The sequence below is a fragment of the Perognathus longimembris genome, chromosome 17, assembly GCF_023159225.1.
Source record: "Perognathus longimembris pacificus isolate PPM17 chromosome 17, ASM2315922v1, whole genome shotgun sequence".
Lineage (NCBI taxonomy): Eukaryota > Metazoa > Chordata > Mammalia > Rodentia > Heteromyidae > Perognathus > Perognathus longimembris.
The window spans coordinates 13579888-13597326 of NC_063177.1; the positions used below are offsets into that span (position 1 = coordinate 13579888).

The 17439-nt window shown below is 43.3% G+C and overlaps 1 protein-coding gene across 1 annotated transcript in view; it reads left to right on the forward strand.

The window, feature by feature from the left end:
- Positions 1-17439, forward strand: part of LOC125366153 (multidrug and toxin extrusion protein 2-like) — a 40756-nt gene that overhangs the window by 12682 nt on the left and 10635 nt on the right. The window contains exons 9-14 of the mRNA XM_048366631.1: positions 1509-1622; positions 2618-2685; positions 10787-10895; positions 11912-11987; positions 12791-12860; positions 13597-13729. Coding sequence (XP_048222588.1) covers positions 1509-1622; positions 2618-2685; positions 10787-10895; positions 11912-11987; positions 12791-12860; positions 13597-13729 — 570 coding nt within the window. The remainder of the gene's footprint in view (positions 1-1508; positions 1623-2617; positions 2686-10786; positions 10896-11911; positions 11988-12790; positions 12861-13596; positions 13730-17439) is intronic.

Consider the following 17439-nt stretch of genomic DNA (forward strand, 5'->3'; position numbering starts at 1 on the left):
CAATGTTGGGATGTTTTTGTGTTTATGAAGTGAACTGATGGATCATGTGGGGATACTATTTTTAATTTTTTGAGGAGCTTGAATAATTATTGTTTTCCCATGAGGGTGGGGGACACTTTTTACATTCCAATCCGCCAACAGGACATACTATTTGTCTACCTCTTTGATTGTCTTTGTTGTTTTCTGTGTTTTGGTTTATTTGTTTCATTGTTTTATTTTGTTTTTGTTCTCGGCATCCTAATGGGTTTGAGGTGGTTTTAATTTACATTTTCCTAATGATTAGTGACATTACCATCTTTTCATCTACTTGTCCCTTTGTATATGTTATTGGGAGAAATATCTACTTAAATTGTTTGCCCAGCCAGGTGCCAGTGGCTCATGCCTGTAATCCTAGTTACTCAGGAGTCTAAGATCTGAGGATTGCAATTCGAAACCAGCTGGGACAGGGGAATCCATGAGACTCTTATCTTCAATTAACCACAAAAAGCAGGAAGTAGAGCTGTGGCTCAAGTGGTAGAGCACTACCCTGGAGCAAAAGAAGTATAGGGACAGCACCCAAGCCCAGCACACACACACAAATTGCTCATTTTTAAATTAGGTTAGTTCCTCTTCTTTATTGCTGAATTATAGATTTTTATGAATTATAGAAACAATGATGTCACAATATCCTTATCAGTATATAGGCTTTACAAATATTTTCTCCCATTCTTCGGTGATCTTTCCCTCCGCTGATGCACCCTTTGGTGCATGGAAGTTGTTCATTTTCATATAGTCTAATTGACTCTTATTTGTTGTTGTGTGTGAGCAGAGCACATTTTAAAATGTCTAAAAGCTGGATGTGGTGACTCATGCCTGTAGTTCTTGTTAATCAGGAGGCTGAAGCAGTTGAATTGCTTGAGGCCAGTAGTTCAAGGCCAGCCTAGGTAACATGGTAAGACTCAGTATCAAAAAGAAACTTTCCCATATTGCCACAGACATATAATACATATACGCATTTACATGTATATATATATGAAGATACATATGTGTGTATATATAAATATATATACATGAAGATGGTACCTTCAGTATACTTTCAAAATGTGTGCATGTGCCCCCTCCACAACCTATATCCAGTATACCTACCTGCCTATCTATCATCTATCTCTGTTTTTCATACCATAGTATGCACCTATAATATTTTACTTCTCTGGTTCCCCAGGGCTGGTTGCCTTGACGTCTCCCACACCTGCCTCACTCCCAGCCCCTATCTGTCACACAGTTCATGTCTTGCATGGTTTTTTATTGAGCTGCCATCTCTACCCAGAAGTGGCCTGTGTGAATGACAAGGCACCAACATAGTTCAGTTGGCTGTACATTGCCAGGTTGATACCTGCCGTCTGAGGTGCTCATCCCGTTGACATCTTCATGCATGGCTGGAGACCGGGCACTCTGGTGGAAGGGTGGGATGTGGTATGGGGGAGCCCTGAGCATTGCGAGTATGTGCTATTTTCTTGCCTGTTCTCCAGGCTGGACTCAAGAGTGCTTCCAGGAGTGGAGCTCCTACACCCGCCTGGCCATCCCCAGCATGTTCATGCTATGCATTGAGTGGTGGACCTTCGAAATTGGGACCTTCCTCGCAGGTTTGTTGGCATCAATTGGACACCTCTGCACACAGCTGATTGTGTTTCTAGAGCTTCCCCAGAGGCCAGTTTTACTTTTCCAGCCTGCTGTCCCATCAGGCTCTCAAAGAGATCTGCCATAGAGGCATAGACCCTTAGCCATAGATGTTCTCAAGTCGGGCAAGGCTTCAGCCCCACTGCCTCTGTTGGTTTTTGTAAATGCAGAAAGGGAAGCTACTGGTAAAGAGTTTGGATGTGAGCTGGGCATTGGTGGCTCACCCTTGGAATCCTAGCTACTCAGGAGGCTGAGGTCTGAGGATTGTGGGTCAAAGCTAGCCCGGGTGAGAAAGTCCATTGGACTCTTTATGTGTGGCTCAAAGTAGTAGAGCCCTAGCCTTGAGCAGAAGAGCTCAGGGAGAGCACCTAGGCCCTGAGCTCAAGTCCCATGACTGACCACAGAGAAAAAAAAAAAGCAAGGAAAGAAGGAGGGAGGGAGGGAAGGAAGGACAAGAAAGAAAGAGAAAAAAAGAGTGAGTTTGGAAGTGGTAAGGAACAAGAAGATAAAGTCCCCCTCTAGGTCTCCATACTCTCACATCTTGGTAGGCATCTGGCCAAGGCTGGGGCACTAACAAACACAGAGAAAGGTAGTTTTATCTCTGTTTTAGCTATGCTCTGCATTTCCTCAAGAGCTGGAATGATTTTGGTTACAGGTATTCTGCATAGCCATCTTCTCACTAGCAATGCAATAGAGCAAGCCATAGAGACAGCAGATGCTAGTGATGGAGGGAAGTGTCTGTGGGTACTTCTGGGGCATTCTTGACCTTTCTTGAAATAGGTTCTAGGGGCTGGAGATGTAGCTTAGTGATAGAGCTTCCATAGCATACACAAGGCCCTGGTTTCCCTGCACAGCACTGCCAAACAAAAAATGTACCTTGTGTGTTCTAGTTTAATAAGGACGATGTTGCCTTCCATCCATTTTTTTTTTGCAACGTGTTATGTGTCTGCTGATGTTTCAGGACTCATTAATGTGACAGAGCTTGGAGCCCAGGCTGTCATTTATGAACTGGCTTCTGTGGCCTACATGGTAAGAACCCCTGGGGTGGGGAGAGAAAGAGAAAGAGAGGGGAAAAGAGAAAATCATAGACTACCCCCTATGCCATTTGTGAGTGTGACTTCACCTTTCTGAACTTCAGCTTCCTCACCTACAAACTAGGGGAAAGTAGCTACTTTGCAGATGAAGATTGAGTTGTAAGACATCACTTAGCCCAGTTCATTTAACCACTGTGGAGTTGGTGCTAGGGTTTGGTGATGAGTGGGATGGAATCATCTCCTTTCCTGTTCTGTGTCCTCTTCATGAGACAGAGCTACAGAAAGCAGATGAATAAGAGCACTGTGGATCTCATGTATGTGAGATAAACCTCATTAAAATGCACAAAGAGGGCTAAAGCTGTCTATGGCTGTGAGTGCTTGCTCCTTTGTACAAGCTGGGGAAGTAGGTATAGGTGAGTGAGTGGGGAGGGTGGAAGGAAGCTGCCAGGTAAGAAATGAGCAGGCTGCTGGAGGTGAGGAGGGAAGAGGATGAATTAGGTGTGTAGGGAGGCAGAACTGATAGGCCAAGGTCAAGGCTAGGCTGTAGACTGTGGGACAAGAAAGGAATGAGAAGACTTACAAGTGTTCTAACATCGGTGTGGGTGTGCCTGTGATTGATATTTTCTGAATATCCCAACCTGTATAGAAATAAGATGCTCCCTTTATTTCCTTCGCTTCTTGTTTCTGTAAAGATTGGCAGAGGCCATCTTGGTAGAAGGATAATGGGTTTGTTTTTGTTTGTTGTTTTTACTGGTCCTGGGGCTTGAACTCTGGGCCTGGGCTCGGTCCCTGAGCCTCTCTGTACTCAAGGCTAGTGCTCTACTGCTTGAACCACAACACACTTCCAGCTTTTTCTGAGTAGTTTATTAGAGCTAAGAGTCTCACAGACATTCCTGCCTGGGTGACTTTAAACTACAATTCTCAGGTCTCAGTCTCCTGAGTAGCTAGGATTACAGGTGAGGGCCACCAGCACCCGGCTATCGTGGGTCATTTTATTTTCCATGTATGTATGTATGTATTTATTTATTTATTTTGCCAGTCCTGGGCCTTGGACTCAGGGCCTGAGCACTGTCCCTGGCTTCCTTTTGCTCAAGGCTAGCACTCTGCCACTTGAGCCACAGCGCCACTTCTGGCCGTTTTCCATATATGTGGTACTGGGGAATTGAACCCAGGGCTTCATGTATACGAGGCAGGCTCTCTTGCCACTAGGCCATATTCCCAGCCCCCATGTATTTATTTTTAACTTAAAATAATTGATGGGGTTGGATGCCAGTGGCTCATGACTATAACCCTAGATACTCAGGAGACAGATTTGAGGGTCAAGGTTCAAAGCTAACCCACACAGACAAATCCCAGAAACTTTATCTCCATTTAACCAGCAAAAAAACTCAACAACAACAACAAAAACAACGAAGTAAAGCTGCAGCTCAAGTGGTAGAGTGGGAGTCATGAATAAAAAAGCTAAAGGACAGTGTCCAGACCTTGAGTTCAAGCCCAGTACAGGCACATACACAGAAAAAAATAATAGGATAAACAGGAAGTGTATCTAAGAGCAGGTACAATAGATAGATGTCAGAAATGGAAGGACACTCAGACCAATGATACATAATGAGCCAATTTGGAAGTAAGAAAATGGAGGAAGAAGCCGGGAGAGGAGAGCTTCGGTAGGAAGTAGGCCCCGTCAAGAGCTGCAGGGAGATAGGCTAAGGGAAGGTCAGAGAGAGTACCTAGGCTTCCTATTGGTCACTGGAGACCTTGTAGAGTGACACAGCCGACTTCCCAGGAAGGGAAAGGAGTTGGAGGCTGCTGAGAGATATACTGCCTGCAGGTCTGGTTGGCAATTAGTGGCATGTGTGAGATGGGGAAAGGATGTCACCAAGTAGTCAAGTGCCTTGAATCTCTAGGTCTTAGACCCTTTATTTATTTATTTTTTGCCCATCCTGGGGCTTGAAATCAGAGCCTAGGTACTGTCCCTAGCCTCTTTGTGCTCAAGGCTAGTATACCACTTGAGCCATAGCACCACTTCCGGCTTGTTCTGAGTAGCTTATTGGAGATAAGAGTATTACAGTTTTCTGCCCCCCACTAGCTTTGAATCAAAATCCTCAGGTCTCAGCCTCCTGAGTAGCTAGGATTACAGGCATGAGCCACGGGTGCCTGGCCATCTTAGACACTTTTAAAGAAAGTGTTTAATGATATTGCTGATATGGGAAGGTGTCTTCAAGAACCAGAGAATGGAGAGTGGTTTTCCTAATAGTATATCCTCAGCCAAGGTAGAGATTTAAGGGGAAGCATGTACATGAAACTACAGCTATAATGAGGTATAAGTGAGGCCTTCTGCTAACCTGTAGAGTTGAGAAAGCCCGTGTGGGGGTTGTTGCTGGAGCCCATGGGCCACTGTACCAAGAAGTAGACTCAATCATAGGTCAATCATTATTCCAGGACACTGATGGAACAGGATGTTTGGCAAAATATTCCTGGATGTGGTACTGTGCCAATTGCTTGGCTCTTTGTGTTATTATGATTCCCTTTCTAGTTTTCTCTTCCTGTCATATCTCATAGGATACCTTATCATTCAAAATTCAGTGAGCATTGTATTGAAGATTCTAGCCTAGACAATTAATGACAAAAAGAAATAAAGGCATTGTGACTGGAAATTAGGAAAACTATCCCTACTTACCCATGGCATGGTTGTGTGTGTGTGTGTGTGTGTGTGTGTGTGTGTGTGTGTGTGTGTGTGTGTGTGCTGACACTGGAGCTTGAACTTGGAGTCTTGCACTTTCACTTGGCTTTTTTGCTCATGGTCACCACTCTGCCAGGTAAGCCACACCTCCAGTCCAGTGTTTTGCAGATTAATTGGAGATAAGAGTCTGTGGACTTTTCTGCCCAGGATGGCTTTAAACATAGATCCTTAAGGTCTCTCTCAGCTTCCTGAGTTACTAGGATTGTAGATGTGAGTTACCAGTGCCTGGCTATCTAGTATTGTCTTGATTACACACACAGCATTTTATTCTTGAGAACATAATCCTAAGAAAATCTTGTCAAAAACATATATTTTAAAAACTTTTGTTAGCTCAATACATGTAAAATTAGCATTTTTTTATCCTTGGGGCTGGCTATATTTATATTTAACTAGTTGTTTTAATGATCATATGTTTATATCCTTGCCTATTTAGATTTAGTGGGATTCTTTCTTCTCTGTTTATAAGAGTTCTTTGTAATGGGAAGATTGTTTTCTGTTGGTTTCATCTATGACAAGCTTTTCTCATCGTTTTAACTTTTTATGTATGTGATTCTGAGGATGGAGCTGAGACTGCCCCACATTCAAGGCAAGCACTGCCACAAGCCACATTTCGAGCTCCGTTTTATGTTTTCGGTTTTTATGTGTCCTTTTTTTTTTTTTTAACTGTTATTATAAAGATGATGTACAAAGAGATTACAGTTACATTAAGTCAGGTAATGAGTATATTTCTTTTTGGACAGTATCACCTCTTCCTTTGCTCTCTCTTGTCCCTACCCACAAGTTGTGTAGTTCGATTTCACCATAGTATCTAGTGAGTAGCACTGCTGAATTGCTCACCCTACATCCCTTTGTGTGTTTTTATTACAAAATTAGCTCATATATGCTAACCAACAAATAATACTTTTGTAGAATTCAAGTCCACAAAACCCTTCCTTCAGTCTGGCTCCAGAGTCATCACATTTCTTTTTTTTTTTTTTTTTTTCCAAATTTTTATTGTCAAACTGATGTACAGAGAGGTTACAGTTTCATACGTTAGGCATTGGATACATTACTTGTACTGTTTGTTACCTCGTTCCTCATACTCATCCCATTTCTTAACCATTTGGTTTTGGTTCTGATGATTGTCATCCAGCTTTGTACTTAATGGGTTTGTACTTAGTTTTTTTTGTTTGTTTGTTTCTTTTTTGTATTTGGTTGCTGTTGTTACTTTTGTGAGTTTTGATGATCCTAGTGATAAGAGGGCCTCGTTTTTGGGAAGCTTTACTGCTTGAGCCAGGTCCTAGCCCTCCATCTACATTTGTTATCAGCCTTCACCAGTACCTGTTGACTCAGACGTGACAAGGAACTCAGCTCCCTTTCCCTAGCATCTCCCTCCACCCCATGCTTTGATTATTCTAGTTCTTGTTCTCTTAGTGGTTACTTTTATGACTTGAAATAATAAACATTGACCTCTTTTTCTTCCTCATTCTATTTTATATTCCTTGTAGCTTGACCCCCATAAATTACGAGGAACATTGCGTCTCTACATTTCTTTCCACCCCTCCTCTTACTTGCCTCCCAAATTCTACAGGCTTCTTAACATCCAACCCTGTGCTATGAGCCAGACACTAAACAATTTACAAATAGCAACTCGTGGACTCCTTATTAAAATGCCATATGGGGAGTTTATAGTTACTTCCCACAGATATGAGGAAGCCAGACCCCAGAGAATATCATTTGTCCAAGTTCAAGGAAGTAAATAGATGGGATTTGAACCCAGGCCCCAGCTCCAGTTCGTGGCCTTTGTTTTTGTACCATGCTTCCTCCCCCAGCTTTATTGTTATTTTTATTTAGTGAAGGCTGTAATGTCTAATTAGGTTCTTTATTATAATTATGTCTTTCATCTTCTTAGACTGTTTAAATTTTTTTTAGTATCTAGTTGTAGAATGTTCCTAAGGTTATTTGGAAGATAAATCAGGAGCTATGCATATTGGAAACTCTTTCTTTCCCTTGATATGTGTTTAATAATTTGAGCATAGGATTCTAGATTCAAAACAATTTCCCTCTGAATTTTGAAGGCATTGCTTCGTGTTCTGACATGCAGGGTTACTGAATCTCTGTTGAGGAATAACAGGGACTGTTTTCTTGGGTCTGATTTCCAGTGGCATATCCTCATGAATTGGCACTTCGAATTGACAAGGTACCCTTAATCGACACTATGGGAAGAAACTCCAAGTCAGTCTTTCTCCAAGATGACACTTCATGGCAATAATAATAAGTTCTATTAGTTCTATTCTGGCTCTAGTTCCTGTATGGACAACATGATTTTTCTCTTTGAAAGTTTTAGCATTTGTCCTGAAACGTCACAGATATATATTTACGGTATGGATGGATGGAGATAGATAGATGGATAGAAAGAATTTCTGTTTCACATCTATGATACCTTTTCAATGTGAAAACTGTCATTTCTCAGCTCTGGAAAAGTCTTATTTTTTTCTTTTCTGTACATTTTTTCTATTTAAAATTTTTCTAGTAGAATAGGGATTGACTTCTTGGATTAATCATCTTGCTTTTGACCTTTTACATACTCAAAAGAAATCTCCTTTGTCTTTTTGCTTATCTTCTATAGACTGCTGCTCTTTCTGTGTCTTGAGTTTCATTTTCTTTCCACAAACTCATTCTTACTGTCCTATCCTCATAGGACTCAGCAGTTTCATGCTCCCCTATCTTTATATATCTCTAAGGAGATTAAATTGAATCTTTTTTTTTATACTGTGCCACTCCCTTTATTAGTTCTCTCCACCTCACAAAATCCTGCTCCAGATTAGCCACCTCCTAATCTCCATCATTAAACTGAATCTTTAAACAATCTGTTCTTTACAACAATTCTTTTGTGTTCTCTGTGGTCAATGGCCTTTTATCTTTGGGGGAATCACTCATTCAAGCCATAGGATCTTTATAGTCCATTTATATTTAGAAATTATTGAAATGATCTAGGCATAATGGTGATAATCCCAACACTTAGAGGTGGAGACCAGAGAATCTGGGATTTGAGGCCAGCCCCAGTTATATAGGGAGACCTTGAATATAAATGAATGAATGAATGAAAATAAATAACTGGTCAACATAGCATTCCTGTCCTGTTATTCGGAGATTCCCCCCCCCCCCCCCCCGCCAACACACACAATCTTTCTCCTGTACCTGTCAAGCCACATCTTCATTTTCAGGTTTGTGGGTAAGGATTAAGAGGGATGGATTGGCCTTCTCACTCTCACTCCACATTGCTTCTATACCCACAATCTTCAAAGACAAAAGAAGGGCTTGCTTCTGGGCCACAGTCCTTCTGAGGATGATGAGGATGGCAGAGGTCCAGGAAGGCCCAAGGCCCTCTCCTTAGATAGTGTGCCTTCTGTGTGGACAGAACCTGGAACTTCAGGTTGCTAGGGCTCTGTTGGAACAAGGGAGTTGAGATCCAGCCTTCTGGTATATTCTGGGGTGTGGCTTCCCAGGTTCCATCCCAGTGTGATGATACGCCTGCTTTTCTGCTCCCCAAGTACATCTGCTCCTGTTTTCAGTGTTTGTTTTGGGGGGGAGGGATAGGAGTTGAGAATATTCGCTGGTCAATCATTAAAAAGAAAAAAATATATATATATCCAATGTAGCCAGGTGCAGGTGTCTCACAACTGTAATCCTAGCTACTCAGGAGTCTGAGATCTGAGTACTGTGGTTTGAAGCCAGCCCAGGCAGGAAAGTCTGTGAGACTTGTAAATCCAATTAACCACCAGAAAGCTGGAAATGGAGCTGTGGCTCAAGTGGTAGAGTTCTAGCCCTGAGCAAAATCGCTCCAGGACAGCATCCATGCCCCAAGTTCAAGCCCCAGTACCAGCACATACACATAAAAAGTACAAACGATTTTATGTGTGTGTGTGTGTGTGTGTGTGTGTGTGTGTGTGTACCAGTCCTAGGGCTTGAACTCAAAGCCTTGATATCTTGCTAGGCTCTTGTGTGTGTGTGTGTGTGTGTGTGTGTGTGTGTGTGTGTGTGTGTGTCCTCATAATTGTCTATTTTCCAAGCTCTTTTTTTTTTTTTTGAGAGAGGTGTGATACGGGGGCTTGTAGTCAGGGTCTCACTAACATTTTTTGTCCTGTTTGGCCTCAACCCACTATTCTCCCACTCTTTGCCTTCTAAGTAGCTGTCATTGTAGATGTGATTATAGACGTACTGCACTGAGTCTCAAGTTCTTAATCTTAACAGTTTAGTATATAGGTTTATCAACTCAGGCATTTCCAAGACAATAACAAATTAGGCTTTGGGGAAAAGGCTGCTTTTAGCAGAGAAGTTTTGGTTAATGTATCAATTATATTAAAAGCAGACAGCAAGCCCAGCTAAAAGCTGTGTCTATCTAACCCACATCACCCAAGCAAAGAGCAGTACCTTGTTGGAAAATAATAATTGAGGAACATGAATCTCTAAAGGTTGAATGATAGTCTATTTAAGAAGCAAACATGCCAGGCACCAATGGCTCACATCTGTAATTCTAGCTACTCAGGAGGCTGAGAGTTGAGGATCTCTGTTCAAAGGCAGTCAGCAAAGTCTGTGAGACTCCAATTAACCACCAAAAAGTCACAAGTGATTGACAATAAATAAGAAAATAAGTCACAAGTGAAGCTGTAGTTCACAAGTGGTAGAGCAGTAGCCTGGAGTCTAAAAGCTCAAGGGCAGCACCCAGGCTCTGTGTTCAAGCTTAAGGAGTAGCATGCGTGCACACGCATGCACGCAGGAAGAAACAAAGAAGCATAGCTTTAGATTTCCTTAAACAATGACTAAGTTTTTTACACATGACCACTAACACCAAAACTAAAAAAAAAATAAAAAAAAATTGTCACTTGAAAGAGCCCATTTCAGCTGTGTGGGTCATCAGATAAATGAGACATTTCACCCGTCCACCAATCAGAAGGGGCATGGACTTTCTTGAGTCCCTACAGTGTGCCAGGCTGTGTCCTAAAAGCTGTTTTATGTAATTCCTTCAGTTTTAATGAATACTTCATGGATTCAGTTAAATCTTACCTGCGAAATGTGATGAAGTGGTAATAGTGTATGTGTAGCCACGAAAGAAGGAGATGTGTTTCAGCAGACCGGCTTTGCCAAGAGACCCTATTCTGGTTCACATGCAGCAGCAGGCAGCTGAGCAGTGCTACCCTCTCACCAGGAAAGAAATGGGTTGAAGGAGAAGCAATCTGTTTCCTGTCTCACTGGCAGGATGTACTAGCATCCATGATAGAGCCCAGCTCGTTGATTCTGTCTGGAGTTTCCATGTAGTTGTACCCAAGTGTTCTAGCACTGGCACTTTCTTGTGAATTCCGATTGTAATTTACAGGTACCCCATGGCTTTGGAGTGGCTGCCAGCGTTCGAGTGGGTAACGCTTTGGGGGCAGGGAACGCTGAACAGGCCCGGTGTGCCTGCACTACTGTTGTCTTGTGCACCGGTAAGTGAAGCCTTTCCCCTGCCTGGCCTATGATCTAGGCAACAGCAGGTCTGGCTGGTTGGTGAGGGCTGCCCTTTGCTTCCAAGATGGTGGTTTAATGTGCCCCTTCCTGAAAGGCTGAGCAGTAAGCACACTTCTTCCCTCTGATAAACTGTTGTGTTTTTTTTTTTGGCCAGTCCTGGGCCTTGGACTCAGGGCCTGAGCACCATCCCTGGCTTCTTCCCGCTCAAGGCTAGCACTCTGCCACCTGAGCCACAGCGCCCCTTCTGGCCATTTTCTATATATGTGGTGCTGGGGAATCGAACCGAGAGCTTCATGTGTAGGAGGCAAGCACTCTTGCCACTAGGCCATATTCCCAGCCCCTGATAAGCTGTTTTTGAGAGCACACTGACCCATTCATGCAGGCAGAGCCCTCCGGGTTCAATCACCTTCCAGAGAGCAACCTCTCAATGCTGTTGCACTGGAGATTAAAGTTCTTTCCCCAGCGCCTCCTAGAGAGAGGAGTCTGAATCAGGAAATCTTAGTTGCCCTTGCCACAGCTGGTAAAAACAAAAAACAAAACAAAACTAAACAAAAAAAACCAATATAACATTTCTTTAAGATTCTGGTGCTCAGGCTTAATTTGGGAGCTCTAGCACCACCCCCCATCTGCCTCCCAAGTAGCCCCCAACTACACCTCACGTGACTGAGATGTGAGGGTCAAAGCTTGAAGGGGCCCCAGGGATGCTGTCCCTTAGTTTTTATTATTATTTTTTATTCAAGGCTGGCACTTTACTACTTGAGCCATATCTCCACTTCTGGCTTTTTGATGGTTAATTGGAGATAAGAGTCTTTACTGCCCGGGGTTGGCTTTGAACTGTTGCTCCTCAGGTCTCAGCCTCCTGAGTAGCTAGAATTACAGGCATGAGCTGCCGCACTGGATTCATTGCATTTCTTAAATCGCTGATGCAAATCTCTCACAGGATCTATGGGCCTGTGGAGAGCCCGTCATTCCCTCTTATTCCTGTTTTTCCCAGGTGTCTGTGCACTTGCAGTGGGGGTTCTACTCGCAGCCTTGAAGGATGTGGTCGCCTACATATTCACCAGTGACAAGTAGGTAGTCCTGGAGAAGGCTGTCTGTCATGCTTTGTCTCCATTGTATTTTCCAGACTGGAGGGTGGCCTTTTGTTTCACAGGAAAGCCTGTAGGGCAGCAGGGAGTGAGCAGCACAGTGCTGAACTGGAAGGAGTTGGAGTAAAGAAAGCCTCTGTACTCCCGCCTCTCTTCATCGGGTCTAACAGAGCTTTGCTCAGAGACACACAGAAAGCCACATGGAAACTCTCCTTCCAGGCGAGGCCTCTCAAGTATAGGGCATTCGGATAACATCCACACCCAATCCCTGCCGTTGTACAACTTCCATCACCTCAGCGATGAAGACCTTGCTACTTCCCAATGCAGTGTTGACTTGGAGGACATCTTCCTCATTTGAAGCTGAACTCTCTCTTTCCCTACGTGAAAAATAGCAAAGACAAAAAAGTTCTGGAGTCTTCGTTCAAGTGATAAAGCACTTGCCTGGAAGGCACGAAGCCCTAAGTACAAACTTCAGTACCATGATTTTAAAAAGCAAGAGAGAATTGCCCTTTAAGTCAGGTGTGTTGCTACATACCTGCCATCCCAGCACTCAGGAGGCTGAGGCAGGAGGATTGAGTGTTCAAGGCCAGAGTACACTATATAGTGAGACCTTATCTCCTCAAAAAGAAAATTATCCTTATAGTGCCAGACTGGACTATGTCTGTTTTTATGAATGCATGTGGGTTTATTCCATACTTAATTTGTCAAAAAGGAATGTACTGTTTGGACTGCATTGTCAAGTTTCTGATTTTGAAGTCATTGACTGCTTTCCTTTCCTTTGACAGGGACATCATTTCCCTTGTGTGCCGAGTGATGCCAATTTTTGCTCCCTTCCATCTGTTTGACGCACTTGCAGTGAGTTCACAGTAATCTCATCCTGATCTATACAGCAAATGTGTTTATGTCTCTAGCTTTTAACTAAATTGAATTAATTAATTGAATTTAATTTTAGTTGAATTTAATTAAATTGAATGAGATTTTATTTTTAAAAGCATGAGCTCTTGCCCCTTGCAGCCTGAGCTATTTAAGGGAAAGATGAAGCACTTGACTGTAGACTCTTCAGGTGGAGGAGACTCAAGTTTTATCTAGGCCAAGGAGTGAGGCAATTTCTGCTGGAACTTCCTAGGAATGTAACCATGCCTGTGAGTCCACTCTGGCTACCACAAGGCCCTTTTCTAGGCTGGTCTTCTGGATTTACAGTCCCAAAGACCATTTCGATGCCTAGCACTGGTGGCTCATGCCTGTAATCCTAGCTTACTAAGAAGGCTGAGATCTGAGGACTGAGGTTCAAAGCCAATTAGGACAGGAAAGTCTGTGAAACTCTTTTCACCAATTAAGCACCAAAGTGCAGGAAGTGGAGCCATGGCTTAAGTGATAGAGCACGAGTCTTGAATGAAAAAGTTCAGAGATAGTACCCAGGCCCTGAGTTCAAGCCCTAGGACTAAGAAAAAGAAAGAGAGGGAGGATGGGAAAGAAAGAAAGACTCTTTGCCAACATTTCACAATCCTCCAGGCTGAGCAAGCTGTAAGCTACTGTCTTGAGGCCGTGAGAGCTGCAACTGCAGTGCTAGTGCTGGCTTTTCTCTCCTCAGGGCACCTGCGGTGGTGTTCTGAGAGGTACCGGAAAACAGAAGATAGGCGCCATCTTAAATGCCATTGGCTACTATGTGTTTGGTTTTCCCATTGGAGTGTCCCTGATGTTTGCAGCTAAGCTTGGAATAATAGGTATGTGTTTGAGTCCTTGGCCACTTGTCTAATCTCACTTGTCATTCTGGGATAAACTGATTGATGGATAGAAATACCTGTACATCCGTGTCCCCCGCAGCACTGCACAGCAGCCATGTTCCAGAACCTAGGGAATCAGCCAGTTTTTCAGCAGATGAATGGGAGGCAAGAAAATCTACTAGCCTCCATCTCCAAAATAACCAAAAGCAAGTCTGGAGGTGTGGCTCAAGAGTTAGAGTGCCACTTTTGCAAGTGTTAAAGCCTCAGGGCCACAAAACAAACAAAACCAAAATACTACAGTAGGCTCTCTAAACACATTGTATCACTTCAGTTTATGACATCAAAGTAAGATAAGATTCTCATATTAGTTCATTTTTATGCATTAAAATTGGTTCCCTCCACATTGGGAGACAGCACACATGACTCAGATAATAGGACAACACCACTTACCTGACTCAAATTAGTTAAAACTTTAAAAGGTTAATCCAGGGGCTGGGAATGTGGTTTAGTGGTAGAGTGCTTGCCTAGGGTGCATGAAGCCCTGGGTTTGATTTGTTAGCACCACAAAATGCCAGACGCAGCACTATGGCTCAAGTGGTAGAGTGCTAGTCTTGAGCAAAAAGAAGCCAGGGACAGTGCTCAGACCCTGAGTTCAAGCTCCAGAACTGGCTAAAAAAAAGATTAATATATATTCAGAAAGCATGCAGCCACTGGTGAAATACCTTGTTGCAATTGATACCAAGGTAGGTAAATGGAGAGTGAATGAGGATAAATGAGGGAGGCTAAGGAAGAGAAGGATAGAGGGGATGCATCCAGGTGGGAGGCATTGTATGCACATATAGAAATGTCACACTGAAACTCATACAACTAATGTAAGAAGAAATAGAAGAGAATAAAATAGATATAAATCCAACTGCATCAGTAATAGCATTAAGTGTAAACATAGATCCACTTCTACAATGTCCACAGAAGTCACTCTTTAGATTCAAGATGCTCAAGGATAAAGATACATCTGGTATGCACAACGCCCTGAGTTTGATCCCAATAGCATCACAAAAATTCAAAAGGGACAAATTGAAAGTAAGAGGATAGGAGTAAGTAAAGAGTTTGTTTTCTCTCAGTGGGTTACACATCTGTGGACTCAACCGAACATGCACCACAATTTTTTTTTTAAATTTTTTGTTTGTGGGGCTTGAACTCAGGGGGCTGGATGCTGTCTCTGAGCTTTTGTGCTCCAGGCTAATGCTCTACCACTTTGAGCCACAGCTCCACTTACAGTTTGCTCATGGTTAATTGGAGATAAGCAGCTCACAGACTTTCTTGCCCAGGCTGGCTTTGAACCAATATTCTCAGATCTCAGCAACCTGACTAGCTAGAATTACAGGTGCAAGACACCTGTGTTTGTGGTGCCCAGCACCACAAATAGTTTAAAACTAATTCTAAAAAGTTCAAAAAAGCAAAATTGGAATTTTCCATGTGCAGAGTATTATGCTGAACTCACATACATAAAATGTTGTGTGCATTGTATTGAGTTGTAAACTATCTGGGGATGATTTAGTGTATGGGAAGATGTGCACAGGTTATATGAAAATACTGCACCATTGTATAAAAGGGATGTGAGCACTGGCTGATATTGTTTCCTTGTGGGGGGAAGGGGTCTTGAGGGCAACTTTGTGGTATTTTAGGATGAAAATGTATCATGTAAAAAAGCAGAAACCACAGTCTATATTAAAGGACACAATATCATAAAATAAAATTAAAATTCTGAGTTAAGAAGTTTGTTTAGTGTCCCACAGGTAATAAGGGATGAGGCTGTATTTGAACCTATGTGCCAAAGCACTATGTGCTGGCTACTGTTGTGAGTTGCTATTTCCTCATTCTGTTAGCACATTCACTGAACCCTCCACATATCAGACGTAGGTGGGGGGCATTAGAGTCTGGGAACATAATGACAGATAAGCAAGGTCCCTGTCTCTTGGTTAATATTCTGCTCCTTATTTTCATTCCTTTCTTGACCTTCAACACTTAACCACTTTCAGCTCCTGGAATGGTACCTTTCCTGCAGGCTGATGTTGTAGGCCCTTACCTCTGACCTAATCTGCTTGTGCCTTCCCAGCTGCTCCAGGCATTCCCAGGTCTCACAACTCCATCTTTTTGCCTCCTCACCCAGATTCAGGAACTGCTGTAGGCACACTGCCAAGTCTCAATAACTGCTGTAATATCCTTCATATTCTGAGTGGTTCCTCCTACTTGAAATAATATAGGAGCTTACAGTGACTGTGGCAATGGCACTTAACATTTATTATCTCCAGTAACATTTGCTTTGAACTTGATCATGTATAAACTCAGGCCCTGAAATCAGGGCCTCATATACTCATCTGGCTTTTTCCACGTAAGGCTGGCCCTCTACCACTCAACCTACATCTCCACTTACAGCTTTGTGCTGCTTAATCAGAGGTAAGACCCTCTCAAATTTGTCTGCCCAGGCTGGCTATGAACCAAAGTCCTCAGATCTCAAGCTCCTGAGGAGCTAGGATTACAGGTGTGGGCCACCAGTCCCTAGCCATTACACATCTTATTTCTCCCTTAGGGAGATTTTTTTTAAGATAGGGTCTCTGTAGTCCAAGCTGGCCTCAAGCTTGTGATCCTCCTGTCTTAGCTTCCTGAGTGCTTGAATTACAGATGTGCACCCCTATGCCTGGTAAAAATGCTCTCGAGTGTCACCTCAGAGTGATACCAGTAGATCTCTATCTGTAGAATACAAATGCAGTCTTACTGAAGATTTGGGAGCTGACTCAGAAATCCACTTCCAGGCAATCTTTAAAATCTGGAGGTTTGTATTTTCACAAAATAGCTGCTTCTCAGATACTCAACAGCTATTATATTCCAATATCTGGTAAAGATTTCTGGAAATACGTGATTCTACTCATATTTTGTTTGTTGCTGTTTAGTCAAGTGTAGACTATAATCCCATGAGAAAGTTTATATGAGAGGTGTAAAGGGCCCAATTCAGAGGTCTGGGGGTTTGGTCTTGCAGTATAGCAAGGACAAAAAGTTCTACTTGAAAATACATCATTTGTGAGGAGGAAGATGGCGCCGCCACAGTAGGGAGGCACCCCAACTCGCTCCAACTGAATAGCGAGCTGGGAGCTCCAGCACCCAATACTCCATCAAGAACCCAGCAAAACCAGCAGCCAGAGCAACAGAGAGGGGCTGGGGATATAGCCTAGTGGCAAGAGTGCCTGCCTCGGATACACGAGGCCCTAGGTTCGATTCCCCAGCACCACATATACAGAAAACGGCCAGAAGCGGCGCTGTGGCTCAAGTGGCGGAGTGCTAGCCTTGAGCGGGAAGAAGCCAGGGACAGTGCTCAGGCCCTGAGTCCAAGGCCCAGGACTGGCCAAAAAAAAACAAAAAACAAAAAAAAAAACAGAAGCAACAGAGAAACGAAGGAAACAAAAAAAGAACAAAAAAAGAAGAGCCTATACCCTGCACGAAGCCGGAAAATCTCTGGGGTACCCTCCTCCCACCCGCTGACCCTGGCCCGAACAGGGCCAGGCTGGGAAAGGGGACCCGGCGAACAAGAAACCAACTGCCGAAAAGTCACGCCAGGAGCGCAGAGTCCAGACAGCGGGACTCCATGGACCCCAGGGGGAGTGCGGACCGATTGAAACAGACGGCGGCGACGGGAACCGAGTGGTGCAGAAGGG